General features: G+C 36.1%; 1 protein-coding gene across 1 annotated transcript in view; it reads right to left on the bottom strand.

The window, feature by feature from the left end:
• Window positions 1–591: 591 nt before the first annotated feature.
• The window catches only part of DNAJC1 (DnaJ (Hsp40) homolog, subfamily C, member 1), a 175,213-nt gene continuing 159,086 nt past the window's right edge, over window positions 592–16,718 (bottom strand). Inside the window, exons 12-15 of the mRNA XM_010562781.1 lie at window positions 15,861–15,980; window positions 2,877–2,925; window positions 1,902–2,383; window positions 592–807 (exon numbers count right to left, since the gene is read on the bottom strand). Coding sequence (XP_010561083.1) covers window positions 739–807; window positions 1,902–2,383; window positions 2,877–2,925; window positions 15,861–15,980 — 720 coding nt within the window. The 3' untranslated portion in view covers window positions 592–738. The remainder of the gene's footprint in view (window positions 808–1,901; window positions 2,384–2,876; window positions 2,926–15,860; window positions 15,981–16,718) is intronic.

The following is a 16,718-nucleotide window of genomic DNA, read 5'->3' on the forward strand; positions in this document are numbered from 1 at the left end:
AATATGAGGGCTCTTAGCCCAATAATGTTAGCTTTTAGGTCCTATTCTGAACTTCAAAACTGGTCATGAAGCATATACCTTTTATATCTTAATTTCTAATTAAGAAATTAAGGCCTTTAATGTTCTTACCCATTTCAACTTTACCGAATTAACACTGTGTATGAGTCTGCAGGGTTGGTGAAAAAGGTATATTGCAGGTGCATATAAATGTATGTGAAAGTTAAGATTAGAAATACTACTTATTTCAAAATATTGCTAGAATGACTAAACATTTCATGTAGCAGCAGACATGCTTATAAGCATTTGGTCATGGATTTATAGATGCAAGAAAGAAAAATACATTCTGAGTCCAGAGTTTCATTACTCTCATACTTGCTTAACAGTTTCAGATCAATTCTCTCTTTCAAAACAAATATAAATTCTTTATATTCTGTATATTAATTGGCTGTAAACCTACCAGTTCCAGCATGCAATTATCAGTGTAGGTTTTCCCTGAAGGTCCACTAATTTTTAAGACATTGTTATCACACATCTGCGTAAGCAGCTCTCCAACACAAAAATACACCTTCATTCTTCAACACACAAAATAGGTAAGATGGTATAAGATTTATTAATATTTTCTTTTACTAAGGCACATGATGTATAGAAATACTGAGGTACAAAAACGCAATTTCCTGCACATGAGATTTAAAGCCCCATTTTGACAAAGATCAGCTACATCTCTTCTGCTCAGAACATTCAGCTTTTAGCCATTTTTTTCTTTTGTACCAGTTCAACAAGCAACTTGTATCTTGCTATACACTCCTCCTAAAAGGAAAAACAAAAGTGTTAATTAAGTTTGGTATTTTAGTTCTGCTTTAACTCTATACATGCTACCTCATTCTAGAAGAAGAGCTAGGTTCTGGGGGTTGTGTGGGTTTTTAGGGGGTCTTTTTGGTTTTGCTTTGGTTTTTGTTTTTAAAGTAGTGCACTGAATTTCAGAGGGAGAATCTTTGTCTAGTGAAGAGCGGATTAGAAAAATGAACTTGCAATTTACATTTCTTAATGGATAATTTCTCTCTTTAAAGAGCACACAGACCCAAGAAAACAGTTGCCCAGTACTTCTTGACAATGACTGGAAAAGCAATTATTAAACAGTTGTATTGTAACACCTATTTCAGACCAGTTATTCTGCAGATAGGTAAGATAAGACTTTACGGTCACTAACATAGCACCCACTGACACCAGATACTGCTGAACAGCTTCAGGGCCAGAGAAGCACTCAAATCCCCCACCCACATTTTCTGCTCTATCACACTGTGCTTGGCGCAAATAAAATTAGGGTTTTCTGCAGCTACAATGACTGAAGCAAGCAAACTAAGCTATCACAACTATTATGAAATCTAGCACAGACAAACTATATCAATGACAAATGGCTATTTTAAAAAGATTATACTTACAAAAAAGAACATTAGATAGATTATTGAGCATTTAACACTTGTAGATGGATTACTTATTTTGTTTGTTCACTGAGATGGGTTGAGAAAGGTATTGTAAGGTATAAGTAAAGCAGCTCATCAACATTTGGTTACTAACTTTGAATCAAGATTTGTTTTAAAATCTAATTTGTCCTGCAATTGAAGATCTGAAAGGCAGAGGAGAGGTAGGTATTTTAAATGAAACAGGAGGTATTTCAACATTTTCTATAATAGATCAAACAGACTGAATTAAATGAAAATATGTTTTAAATAAAAACAACAAACATGACAGTAATGCTCTTTAGGTTAATTATGTCTGGACTGATAGGCTAAGTAAAGACCTCACCTTTCTGCATGGACCCTCAGTTCATAAGGTAATCATAAACTGGTAGAAAATATATTTCCCCCCAATTTATACTACAGTTCAAACAAAACTAAGCATACCTTGCTTTTTCCAGGAACACATTTTGCTATTTTATCCCAGCGATCTGATGTTCCCTTTGGATACTGCTGCAAGGCCATTTCAAGAAGTTTCTGTTGATTTTGAGTCCACAGTTCTTCTGGGGCACGGCTTTTCTCTCTTTTTCTGCTCTCATCATCACTCTCTTCCTCTTGCTCGGTGTTATCAAAATCCTTCTGGCGTCTTCCTCTGCCCTTCTCTTCTGGTACCGCTTTCATTGCTGGTAGAGTTATTTCAGGTGCTTTGACAATTTTTCGTTTGCGGTGTCTAGTTTCACTTGCAGTGATCTCCTTTTGATCTGTTTGGACATCCGTCTGCTCTGGGATACGATTGTAGTTCCCCTCTTCCTCCTCTTCCTCCTCCTCCCTTTCTCGCTGGGTGATTATGTGGTCTGGCAAATTCACGTTGACTTTGACATTCTTGGAATTCTGGGCCAGCGTTTTAAGCTCGGAGAGCCTAATGATACCTGTTAGAAGTATTGTTGTTACACTTCTAAAAAAATAAAACCACAAACAAGCAGCGAACTGCCCACAAATAAAAGGTACCTGGAATAATGCAGAGAGGAGAAAAAAGCTCTTCTAGATTAAGAGTTTAAGGAAAATGCTTATCAAGAAATCAAGGTACTTGTTATGAAGCAATGAACTTTGCCAATTATGAGCTTATCTGGTATGTGTGAAGTATTAGTAAATTACCACACTGATATAAACAAACATAACACAACAGAGCCTGAACAAATGAACAAAACCCACAATAAACTGAATAAGAAAGCCTGGGAGGATGTAGCTAAAGGGAAATGTTCCCTCAGAATACCCATAAGTTCTTCGCTCAAAGTAAGGCAAGGTTGCAAAAGTCTCTCTGCAAAGCATACCTCGAAAGGTACAAAATGCACTGTATTTGCATGGCTACAATCCAAATACAGTGCTTTTTATACGTGTCAGTGAGGATGTAGTAGCACACACCTGGTGTATATGTAACAGAATCCTTTAGTTGTTTGGCTTTCATGGTAACCTGCATGAAAACAACAAAAAAAGGAACATTAAAAAATTACATTATTTGGGCTATAGAAGAATTCATTAGCAGCTTACTGCAAAATACCAATATTGAACATACATTAAATACGGCGAGGCTGATGTTCTTCTGCTGGCTTTGTTCATATATGGATCCCAAACTGGCAAAAAGAAACTTTCTAGACTTTGTCCTTTCTAAAACATTCCTAGCTTATTAAAATAATGTAAGCAATGCTACACACTTCTATTACTATCACCATAATACATCACAGTTGATATTAAAATTTTATTTTCTTTCGTTGTTAAACCCTAATTCTCTAACCTAAAAATACCACAAGGAGAGGGGGGAAAAGGAAACAAATGAGTTATCTTCTATATATTAAGTTTCTCAATACTGAACAAAGGAACAAAATAACCCACGTAAGTCCAGATGATGAAGCACGCTAATGGACAGGCATTCAGTCCCGTACTAAAATGTAACAGTTTGACTGCCAAAGATCAGCAAAGACACCTCCTAAGTCCTGATACTTCAGGATTAAAGTTTATTACTGAGAATCCAAAGGATGGAGAGCTGCCTGCTTCAGCCTCTCCATGTATACCGGAATCTGCATCCTGGGAGAACAGTAGCACCAGATTTCGCATTATCATTTTTACTTAAGTAAGGAAACAAACAGGCTTTTGCCCCACCTAGAATGAGGAGCTTCCCGATTCCAAATTTCTATACTTCACTATAGATAACAAAGATGACAAGCTTCATATAAAGTTAAGATCCTTTTAATCACTTGGCATCTGTGTTATATCAAATGACCTACAGTCCAAAATCCAAGTACCACATAAATGCATCTTAAAATGTAGTACTCAAAGAAATATACACACTTATTACTGAAAATGTTTTAGGAATACCACATTCAATTTTAGTTTTTTGAATATGAGGTCTTTGTGAAGAAGCTAGAAATTGAAATCAAGTAGTCTGAGTCACCCAAATAAAATAAAACTTAAAATGTGAACAGGCAACGCACTGAATCAGAACCGATACTGCCTGGGATGGGGTAACCTGTGTTACCCTTTAGTAGCACTAGCGAACATACCTGCCAGGGGATTGTACAGCTATTTGCTGGAAGAAGAAGAAAATATAAAGCTTTGGGACTTCTGTTCTACGACAAGATTCATAAGCGAGTACTTCAATAGTTAAAAATACTCTGGTACCATCTGCTTGTAGTTTAGTCTGTTTGGTTCCTCCCACGCACCTTTCTGCCCATGAAATTGCAGGACTTTGCTTTAAAAATAGGCAAGTGCTGGATCTCCTTAACAAAATGACAGCAAGACTTAACAAGGGAAAGTGACCTCTTTTCCCTACAAACTAAGCCTCATTTCCTGGGATGATTAAGTTTAAATGAAAATTCCACAAACAAAAAAATCCCAACTCTAATTAACCAAAACCTTTACCCAGAGGTAGACATTTGGCATAGAAAACTGCAGTTTCTACCGTTGCAGTATGATAAAGTTTTACTTGTTCAAAGCGAAATCTCAGAATACTAATATGAACAGATAATTTTAAGTAGCACTAACAGTTCTGTCTGTGATCTGTGTGATCCTGATTTTGAAACAACAGGACGGATCCTCCTTGAAACAGGTGATCCACTAATAGAAATTGCCTTCCTTGAAGAGTTTATAGCCTAAAATAATCCAAATTAAAATGTTCGCGTTCCATTTTAATTATTAGCAGAGTGCCTCTATAGGGCCAATGCTTTAAAAAGCTGAGTGGAGGGGAATCCATTCTTGACTGCTGAACAGAATCGATCGTTAGTGGTGTCCTGCTATGCATCTCTTAAATAGAAATTATGTTATATAAACTGGATATAATAGATTATTTTGAAAAGAGCAAGAACAACTTGTCATGCAAACAAGTAGCTGATCCTTTAGAGCTTACGGCAATGATGCAGTGGATTCATTGCAAATATGACAAGACATTATCTATGTACGTTCATGTATTCCAAAAAACTGTTTCTAAACCATTTTGTTATTTTTTTAAGTACTTCTTTCCAAGATCTGCAGCCTACTCATAAGGCCAAGAAGGCAGGAAAAAGACAGAAGAAAAGATTCCCTGAACACAATAGAGCAGAATAAACTGCAAGCAAAGACAAAGACAGCTATACCGAGTTGCTACGTCAAAGCCAATGTTCAATTTTCTCCATGTTGAACCTCTGACATTTTCAGAGGTTGGCAATCACATTTTATCTTTCAAACTGAGACAACGCATACAACATAAACTTGGCATTGGAAGTGGTGCAAATCAATATGCTGGATTCAAGATTTCTTTACAAGACAGATGTTCCCAAATTAGGTTAGTGTAGGTATCCCATAACAGATACAAATTTTGCTGCATCTTACATCTACTTTAACTGGAATCCAAACCAGTCCTCTCCACTAGAACAGTGAAGGATTAGGGTTTATTCCTAGATCCTAATGGCACTTCACATTTCTTGCTACATGCAAAAAGTTCAGTAGTAACAGTCTTGCCATAGGTTAGCTTATTTTAGATAACTTCAGCCATAATAACTTGGTGAACCCAGGTGTAGCATTTGTAGTAAGTTACTCCATTTATCACATCTAATATTTCCAAGACTTTCTCTTTTGAAGGCATTATGATATCTGTCCATACTTTGATGGACTTTCAATTTGAACATTCACCAGGTAAGCTGGAATTAACAACTGTGTGTATGGTTTAGATTTTTCAATCTACAGTTTCAAACACTGAACAAGCACCTTCAGTTGACATAAGTTTGACAACTCATCAAGCTTCTTACTCACAGCTTTACTATCATCATTCACAGGTTACACGAGAAGATTATTTGTCTATTCTTTTTTTTTGGTCAGCTTTCTTCTTCATACAGAAGATTTTTCAAGTCCTTTTCCAGGTGCTATGTACAGTTCATGTTTACTCCAGCTCTTTTTACTTAGAGTTCAGGTATCACTTATTTAGACTTAAGATTTATTTGTCCATCAGCTTCAACTGTCATTGCCGTTAAAGATGCTGACACAGGGCAAGAATCATAACATGTCAGTATTAAACTGCTAAGGATTATTAGGAATCCAATCTATGGAACATACAAAATTGTATTTCAATTTGATCTGTTTGAATTTAATCGTTGTTCTTTCCACTCAAATTTGCAGACTCTTCTGTTGACAGTCCCTCCATACTTTCTGACATCCTTAATATCAATTTAAATTTCCTCTCCAGTGATGAGTAGTGTTATCTACTAGCTAGTTCTTAACAGTGATTTAAAAAAAATATAAATCGCTAAGTCATGCAATGTAAGTTAATCCATTGCTTTCTCTACTCAATTTCTTATAATAACTTGCTTATAATAGTACTTTTTCATTAGGTAACAGATAACATACCTGGAAATACTGTTACTCAAAATATGAAGCAGTTGTAGAATTACTCTTCTAGTTATTATTGCTGATTGTTCCTGCATAATGCTTTAAAACTACAGTTTTCATGTATATTAAATTATGAATTTTAACATGACTGTGAGAAGTTGTGCTAAAAGCCTGCTGGTATTGACAACAGCTTTCACCAGAGTATTAGCCAGCCCTTAAGAAATCCTGGGTCTGGGGACATCTTGAATAGTAAGGATCAAGGCTGTGAAATTGATTTAAAACAGAAGAGGGCAGATCTCATATTCCTGCAACAGGCACACTGCATTATTTTATAGGAATCAACTTTAAACGTTGCTGTTTCTATGCCCAAATAACCTAGGCATCCCTGTAGTCCACCAGGGATAACAGAAGTCACAAATAAAGTCAGGTAATCACATGCACAGTGAAACAGATTTTCTTAGAGAAAGTTGACAAAAAAAAAAAAAAAAGTTGGATGCAAGCAATCAAATTGCTGAAGTAGAAATCAAACCATTTTACTATAGGACTTACAGAAAGAAGCCACAGGAACAGTTTGCTTCTGAGAACTCCTTTCTGAATTCAGTTTCAATAGCTCTTCAGCTACAAAAAGATTTTATTGAAAGCAAGCGGGATTAGTGGGATGATTTTATGCAATGAAAGCCAGACAGCGCTGCTTGCCTCCCGTACTGCTGACAATTAGTCCAGATCACAAGACTAGTTGCTACTCAACAAGACACCTAGCAGTAAAAACATTCCTCATCATGACCATCCAGATGTTAAATCTCTTGTTACTCTGGACACCTGCCACCTCTTTTAGATGGGACAATTGATGCTTCAGAGATATACAGGAGAAAAAAAAAATTATTGAGAGTCAGCTTAAAAGAGTCTCAGTAGCACAGGCAAAAGCAAATTTTGCTATCACATGAATGAGAGCTACTTTTCATCCTGCAGGGAAGGCAGGTATAAAAAAAAAAGCAGAGAATTGTGACAGACCTAGAGGGAAAACTCTCTAAAGTCAGGTACAGTGATTCTACTGATGCCAAACAGAGAGAAACAGCCCTTTTGCATAAGATGAAGAGCAATTCCCCATTCCCACAGCAGCAGCCATCACTTCACTTCAGCTGACCCCTCCAGCGCCACAACCAGCCCAGCTTCGCCAGGCACACACCGACGGGGCTTTGAAGTCTTCCCATTTTGCTGTCTCCTGGCAATCTTCTGCGGGCAAGAATCTACCTTCTTTCTCTGTTGATTAGGATTGCACCAGATACTTACAGAATTAAAATCTCCTGGGTTCTGACAACATTCTGAGAAAATAATGTGGGGTTTGTAGAGGAAAAAATAACCCATGTCACTTGGCTTCCCAAATGTATATAACCTTCTTGCAAGGAAGGATGATACGTTCTGTGCTACTGAAAACTAGAGGTTCTGACAAAGTTGTTTACTATTCTTAGCATCTTCCTGAGCAGAAGTTCTCTAAAAATTTACTAAAGCTGCCACAATTTCTCAGCATCAACTATCAGAAATTTGCTGTCCCAGTAGCAGTGTTCTGTTCACCCAGCTGTTACCTTCCTGCATCTTCTCCGTCTAGTTATGTCATGCAAAAATGCCAAGATCTGTGGAATTATGGAAAAAAACAATGTGGAGACAGCCTGTGAGTAGTTGAGGCTAATACGCAGCAATGAGGAATTTCTCGAATCTTTGAGGCTAATTTGAGTTATAATCACATTTTTCTCATAAAAGAAAGCCAGACACAGAAGGATTTTAATGCATTCCTGGTTTTGTCAAAGTAGTAGGTTTTTGCAGATCTAACCTGTGCTGCTTCCAGAACAGCACAGAATAAATCGCCAAACTTGAAGTTCTCGCTTTAAAACTAAAATACTACCTGCTGCATCGAGTTGTTCTTCCAATCTAGATCTAAATACCTTTTTCATAGCAGCCACAATTGTATCAAGAACTGTTTGACCCAAGTCAGACAACAATAATGACCCATTATTTTCATGTGACAGACTCAAAATTCATTGCTTTATAAACTGCCTTCCCTTACATACACTAAAAGGGCTGCTAAAATTGTCCTCCAGTTTTAACAGATTAGTGAAACTTCAAATACTGAGGCATCAAGCTAAATCATTCTCAATTTTTGAAAGTATTTGCAACTTACTAGATCTCTTGAAATGAAATATTTAAAATATGCACCTTTGTTTTGGCACTGCTTGTAACAGTTTGCTTAGTAGATTATTAATGATTTTCCCAAAAGTATGTAATGTAACTAGTCTTTATCCACTGCATAAATGACATGTTGAACTTAATGCTAACATAGCAAATGAGTATTTTAAGGACATTGTGCTTTTATTCTTGAAAAAACTAAGAAACATATTATGAATTTAACTGAATTTGCTTAGACCAACCAGTTGCAGCTGGCAACAGTACAGTTTTCTTATGATTACGGACTTTGAAGCCATGTGTGATTCTGAACTTTGCCACTATCTCCCGATGGAGAAGAGGTAACTACCTCAAGAGAAATCCCCCAAACAACTGTGAGCTTAATTATGAAGCAGTTTAAGATGTGGCCTGCAAAAATGGCAAACTTGGCCTAAATCACCAGATGTAGAACACTAGGCTCTCTCCAGTTTAAGTGCCCAAATAGTTAATTCAAAGCAGCAGCAGAATTCCTCCTTGTTTCAGGACACAGAAAGAGGAAGAACTCAGCAACTAGAATTGTCATGATGCTGGAGTCTTCATACTATGCTTTTTTTTTTTCTTTTTTTTTTTTCTGTCAGTTAAAGCCTATTTTTGAAAGTGTTTAGTTCAATACTATGGGCACTCATGTAGGAGAGAAGTTTGGCTCAAATGCCCATTGCAACAACTGCCTGGGCATCTTATTTCCTGACTGTTGATGCAAAATGCATTACCTTTCCTGAGAGTCAGAAGATTTAAATTCTGCAATGGAATTCAAACCCAGCTCACCAGGATGTATATGGGATATTACATTAATTCAAGCCACTTGAAAAAGTTGCAGCATCACTGGTTTGACCACCCCACAAGCCATCTATTTGAGTTAAAAGTTGGTGTCCCATTGTCTTCTGTAAAAAAACTTTCTCCTCTAAGTGAAAAGAATGCTCTGGTCATGCTTTATGAGAAGGAAGTCAATCAATTTGCATTTGGGTGTAAGATGCATTGTGCTGCCCAATTCTGCAAAAACGGTAGAGGCAACTGTAGAACCGCACAGAGGAAAACTTTTTACAATGAGGGAATTGTAAACAGCAACCACCTTTTCCTCTCCTCCAAGTATCAACAGAGACATTCTGGTGTGTCTGTAGGATTTCAGGTGTTTCAAAGATTTCACTCTCAGATTGAGGGATCTACATGACCTACATACGATCTAAATCCCATCTTAGATATTCATAACCTCTTTTGGACCTCAGTCCAAAGCTAGGTCTTTATACTTCAATAAGCAACTGGAAGAACTATTGATTACGTAAATATATGCAAGCTGCTAAGGGTGAATGTTTCAGAATATCCACAACTGGAGAGCACAGCAATTAACACAGACACAGTGTACAAAATGAAATGTAAAACAGACTTAGGAAAACAATCTCCAGAAGCAAAAAACCTAATAAATTAATGAACTTTTACATATGGATCATTTCTCATATAGATGTTTTCTTGCTGGCAAGGTAAAGAGCTTGCATTTGTCAAAAATAAGAAATCTAGTTTAGAATGATGTATAAAGTACAATGAGTATGAACTCATGCAGTCAGGCTTAAACGCTGAAACTGTTGTTTGGACATACAAGAGACACCGCAAAATAAACACACCCCCAAAACCTTATGCTTTTGGGTTTCATGATAATTCAGAATGTATGCTCAAATATAGCTACCTGTCTATTGTTTTGCTGTCTACCTTAGTGTTTTTCTATACAGGCAGCAAATTCCAGTCAGTCTGTTTTTGCAACACAAATGCATGAGATTAGTGACTGCAGGAGCAAACAGAATCAGTTTAAATCCCGTAAGACAAGTGAATGATATTACTTCACAAGTATGAAATCTGAGATCTCTTTGCTTTTAATTTAAAAAACCTGTACCTAATAATCACATTAAAGTCTGTTTGGCATGCCAGACAGCTTTTACTTCCTCTGTTATTTTTACAATTTGAACGTCCTTTGTAGTTACTGAAATTAATTTATGCCTTTCAGCAAATATTTTTTTTAAACTTTTTATCTATAAAGGTAGGTATTGTCAAGTACAATATACTTCTATAATTTCACATCTAAGTGCTTTTACTAAATTTTTGAATTCAGCAAAAGCTGACAATCATTGTTATAAATCTTCGTAAGGCTTAGCATTTGTCAAATCAAACAATATCATTTTTGCAGAAATAGTAGCCTTGAAACTCCATTCCATTCATTATTTATACTATGTTATAGGGTGTTCACAGTGCTTAGGAAATTCAAACATAACTTTTAAATTTTGTTTTAAAAGGTCAATTATTTCCTTAAGTATTGGAGGACAGGAATGAGAACTAACCCTGGAGCAACAAATTCAGCAAGGAAAATGGGTCAAAGAACAGATGTTTAGAGGATGACAGAGAGCAGTGGTACAGGTAACCAGGTCAGCAGGCAGGAATCCTGATTAGAGTTAACTGAACTCCATTTCCCTTTCATAATCAAAATACTTAAAAATCTAATTTATAACACCAGCCAATTGCAATAAAAATTACTTAAAGAGCTGTAGCAGCTCTCAGTTGTGAAAGCAGTAAGTTTTCATTATACTAAGCCAGTTGAAAATCATCTTTACAGGAAAAGATTGCTAAATTCCCAATATGCACATATTAAAATGACAGTTAGCAATTTAAATAATTAAACATACTGGTAAAATGAGCACAACTTAACCTCATCTATTTTGGGTTGATTATTCATTGGCTGTTAAAAGATGTCTTCCTGAAGAGAGACAAGATAAACATATCCTGTATTTAACATGACAAAAGTTAAAGTCATAAGCCTTCTTACAGTATGTCTGCACCACGGTTGCAAGCTTAACCTAGCTCTAAGCTGAAAAGCATAGGAATATGTTGCAAAGATATTTATGCTGGTATCACATGAGGCAGCTTAAATAGAAACAGTAGAGCTGAATGAACTCGGGAGCACTACAGCATGGACAAAGCTGTTTGTTGTTGGATTTCGGCTGGCACTTTCCCAGTGGCCTGCATCACATTGTGTGGAAGTACCTGTTTGGACGGAGAATCTGGTAGACATGCCCATATAATGGGCCTTACAGTAATCCTTATTTGTGCAGTATTTTGGGAAATAACAATTAACAAACTTAAATGTCTACAAACCCCCAATTTGAATAGTAGTAGAAAAGAAAAAAAAAAATCTGAAAGAACACCTTGTTAGAAATTACTGAATTTGAGAACAGTCAAGCTAAGGTATACTATAGTGACTATCTGGCTTTAATTTTACATTTTTTAAGATTAGTTCACACATGCTTCCAATTGTAGGGAAGGTTTTGTTTCCTCCCCTTTTCCTCCTAGATAGCTTACACTTGCTAGTCCAATCATAGACCATATGAAGAGAAGGACCTAACTTCACGCAGAATCACTACATTGATGTTGTTTCCTGCAGATGTTTGTGTAACCTGTTCTCAAAGGCCTGCAAATACAGAGCATCCACAGCAGCTTATTCCACTGCTTTATCATCTCCATTGTAATTCTTTGCCCCTCAATGTCCTAACTCTGCAGCCTGTGATAAAATTTGAGGTAATTACTTCTTGCCCTATAAAACTAATACAGTGCACAAGCCCCTTCCTCTTTACAGTTTTCTTTTTATGTAGTTGAATACTTACATCCTCAGTTCATATTTTATTTCAGTTCAACAAAATTAATTCCTTCACAATCTTTCCTTGCAGGTCACACTTAGAGACCTATTATTCTCTTCATTCTCATCTGGATTCTCATATTGAATCATGTGTTTAAATGCAATACTGAAAACTAGACACAAACTAAGGATGTAGATGCAGGTTTACCATCCTTCTGTTTGTATATTCTCAGTAAGATGCTTGCCTTTTTCACAACAACTCACTGTTTGTTGACTTGTATCTAGCTCATTATCTCCGCTAATCCCCACATTCCTCCTGCTTAAGAGCCACCCCTAGCCAGTTGTCTGGCATCTTTTATTTGTGAACCTGATCACCATCTTGCTATGTGTCCTTGCGTATATTGTCTCTAACTTCACCCTATTTTTTGCACCTTATTTTTCCAATTTGTCCTGACCTTTTTGAATTCTACTCATCTTCCAATATACTTTCAGTTCCTCTTCACTTTGTAAGATTTACATTGTGCTCACCAGATTCTGGAGTATCAAAGTCATGTTCTAGCAAAATCAAGGAAGAATTTTCCAAGCTGAACAAATCTCTCTGGAAATGAGTCAGACACACAAACTTTTGGGGCCTTCTTTGTATGTGAAAAAGCAGTATTAAAGCTCCAAGCATTAGACGCTTCCTTTTATACTGTTCCAAAACTCATTAACGTAATGGCAGGAGGAAAATTCAGAAATATATAAAAACAACTCCAAAACAAATAAACCTACAAAACTAAGTTAAAACAACACCATGAAGCTGAAAAGTTCATAAAATCCAAGAACACTCTCCTCAAGTCACTTCATCCTGAATAAAAATTGCCAGTGGAAATGAATATAGCTTGATGTAAGAATTTACTTTTTTAAAAAAGGAAGGAGTTTAAGGCAATTTGAAATGGAATTTCTTTGGGGTAGAGGAAGTGAATTTCACTGATGCTTTTCTGGTATATATGAGTGGTTTCAGCTTATTCTTTAAAAAGTATTGAAATATTTTTCTAACCTTTTTTTTGCTGAGGAAGAAAGCTTTGAGACAGAAGCAACAATGGAGAGATCATTTTGGACTGGATGACTTTAAATAGCTGTTAATAAAAACAGTTCAGCTAATCTACTATTTAAAAGGGTTTGAATGCTTAAAATCACATGGAAACAAGCACACTGTTACCATGTCAATCCTTTCTACTATAGTTCTCTAACTGTGAAAGGAAAAGCAAGCCTTACTGCTCTTGATACTTTACAGGAGAAGAAACACGCAGAAAGTGGTCTCAAGTTTTTAAAAGGTATTTCCTGTGTCAGAGAAAATGTCGGAAATTTGCCCTTGAATGTTTTTCTTTTTTAAGACCTAGTGTATTTGCCAGATAATACACACTTCAAACTCCCTCTGGCTTTACTAATGTTAAATTAGCTATAAGCAAGGGATTCCCAAACTCTGCTACACAAGCTTTTTCAAAACAGCACCTCACACACCAAAACTTATCTCCCTGCACCTCTTGCAGTGGAAACAGGGAACAATTGTTTGGGCAGCAAATGCTGCCTGAACATGAAACACATCTTTTTCTTGCACAAAGTTTAACAAAACCAGAAGCCTTTCCTGCAGTTTTAGCGTAACATTTCTTATCCAACTATGGTGATGCCCAAGCAAAATAAGAATCCTTGCTGTAAATTTAGATGCTATTCTATGTCACCTTCAACAAATATAAAGGATAAGCTGTACATCTTGTTCAATAGCTGAATAGATATATCTGAAGTAGTTCCCAGTTTCAGCATTGCTGATACCGATTCAATAACAGTTTGAGATCCAGAGAAGTTTCCAGGAAGCTTTTGTTTAAGCATTTCCTCTCAAAACCTAATTGCTGCAACTCCATGCAATGCAATGATAAAAGTAACAGAAACTCTAACGTAGACTGTGCCAGGAAGGCTGACCCAGCATTATCAGCAGTTGGAAATTTTTAGAGAAGTAAAAACTTCTGTGAAGAACACTTATATTAATCAGAGTTGGAGATCACTGGAAGTAAAAAGGATTACACGCAGACCTTTCTCCACAAATAAAAATCCCTGAAAATTCCTTTTTTTTTCATACAAGAAAATGACAGCTCATAGAACATAAGCCTTTCTTTCATTTCTCTTTCCAATTCACTGAAACAAACAGCATATTGCTCAAGACTTCTCAGCTAATGGAAGAAGCAACTGAGCTTTGTTTTTTCTTTCTAGTACTGGATGTGTGGCCAAAGATATTACGCAAAGGATTCTTAATAAAGACCGTTTTTACATCTGCATCAAGGAATAGAGCAGAAAATGGGTGCAAAAGGAATCTTAAGATAGTGTTAGTTTTGTGGAATGGTTCCACATATACCTATCACATGTCTGTATTATCAGTATCAAGCAAATTAATCACTTTTTCCAAAGCAATCTCAAAAGATCTTTCCCATGCATAACGCGTACTACCAAGCCATATGAAATATTTTTGCTGTTAATATCTGCTTAGTAAAATGTAGCACCTTCTTAATAAAGTCACTCCAATTCAGTAGTATAAATACTTCAAGGAGTATGATAAACAAGACTAAACAGAACAAACAAAAAGACCTAATTTCATCACTTGCATAGCAGGTTAGTGACTTCTTCCTTACATCTACTTATTTGCAAATAATATGTGTTGTTCTAAAATTATAAGAATGCAAATGGCTTGTTTTCTAGTATATGTAACAGAACTGTATAGATGCATTAAGTCTTTAAAAAAAACTTCTAAAAATATCTTTTTGTGATTATATCAACGGGGAAAAAAACCACTTAAGAAGTATTCAAATTGCCCAGAAGGCTATAATGGGTTATATTTCACACTAGCCAGAGGCTTTGTTTCCCATTATTTAAGATAATTCCCAAAATATAATAAATAAAGAACATCTAATCTGAAAATGTACATGAACAGATTTGAACATTATTCTCATTAACCTCTCCAGAGCCTATAAAATAGGGTCAGCTGAAAGGGCTTTCAAATGGTCCTCAGCAGACACTACATCATGTTCTAGTGATCTATTGCTTGAAAAGGAAAAGTCTTTTACAGCCTAGCCCCTAAGGGTTTTAAGATCATAACACTTAAAATCTGTAAGTACAAGCTTTCTTTGATATCTGGTACAATACTATAAAATATGAATTAACAAGGATATTAATCATTTGACACAATATCATTATTAACTATGCTATAATCCAGAAAAAGGGACTGAACTGGTGTCATATGTATAACTCATTTTAAAGTTTGTAAAGATATTTCAGTTTAATTAATGGAAACCACCTGTCTAAACACCATTAGCTCATCTACATCTTTTAAGGACTGGCTTGAAACAGAAATGTAATCTTTAACCAAGTCACACAAACATTGGCTTGCAGCGAAAGGAGGTTGCTACAAAACCCGAAGCGCATTGTTTTTCTGTTATTGGGTTACAGTAGCTCAGGACTTTAAGCACCAGAATCCCCCGTCCGGCTGATCAGTTACAGCTGTTAATTGTGGAGGGAGAAACTGGCTGACATCTGCTTCTTGCATAGTTAGTTAATGGTTCACTTCCAGGTCCTAAAAGGATTGTAGTCCCTCTCAAAAGACAATGTCGGCCCCCATATACGTTTGCCTTCTACACTGCCTGTCTTGTTCTGGTTTGTCACACTCTATACAATGCAAATCTGAGTGAACTCACATCTGCCACTGATCGACCCAATTCGTGAGCAATCTTTTCCCATCGACCTGGGGTCCCCCCTGGGAACTTAACCATACTTCTTGTCAGCTGGCTGAGGTCCTCCTCTGTCCATTCAGGTGCCTGTAAAACATTTGTAAAACATTCATTACACTAGGATATTGGACATATTTTTGTGAGGTAATATACTGAAAAGACCTTGAAACAAATTAATCAAATGGTGTAAAAAAAAAAAAAAAAAAAAAAGAGAGAGAGAGAGAAATAGTTTCAAGTATCTGGCTACCATCTCCCTGTGCTGATGCTGAAAATGCATGAAAACAACAGACCAACAGTAAGATATAAAAAATCCTTAAAACTCAAAAAATGCATTTTGTATATTGTACACACTAACACATTTAATTTCAATCAACATTTATACAATGTACATAACACTATAAAATGCAGTAAAGGTAAAAGGCAACAATACTTTTATGGAAGATTAAATCACAGCTTTAGATGCAAAATTTTAGCCATTTATTTAATTGCACATGTAAGATTTTTCAGCAAAGACAAAGAAAATATCCTCGTTCTTACATTTTAAAAAAGCCTCTAAATAAAACAGAACAGTCATTTTAGCTTCTTGTCACTGTAATCATCCTATGTTTTAGCATTCTGGTATGATTCAGGAATGAAATCTGTTGATTCTGATAGTCCATTAAGACTATTAAACAAACACACACATTCCCCCCCGCCCCGCCCCTGCCCCAAACACAGTTATGCCACAAAACCAAACCGGATGCTTCTACCACCCAATAACCAAAAGATATAAAAATGTTTTGCTCAAACTACATAAGACAATCTGTTAAAAATAACTGTCTTCAT

The sequence above is a fragment of the Haliaeetus leucocephalus genome, unplaced genomic scaffold (genome assembly GCF_000737465.1).
Source record: "Haliaeetus leucocephalus isolate CR32 unplaced genomic scaffold, Haliaeetus_leucocephalus-4.0 Scaffold0, whole genome shotgun sequence".
NCBI classification, from domain to species: Eukaryota; Metazoa; Chordata; class Aves; order Accipitriformes; family Accipitridae; genus Haliaeetus; species Haliaeetus leucocephalus.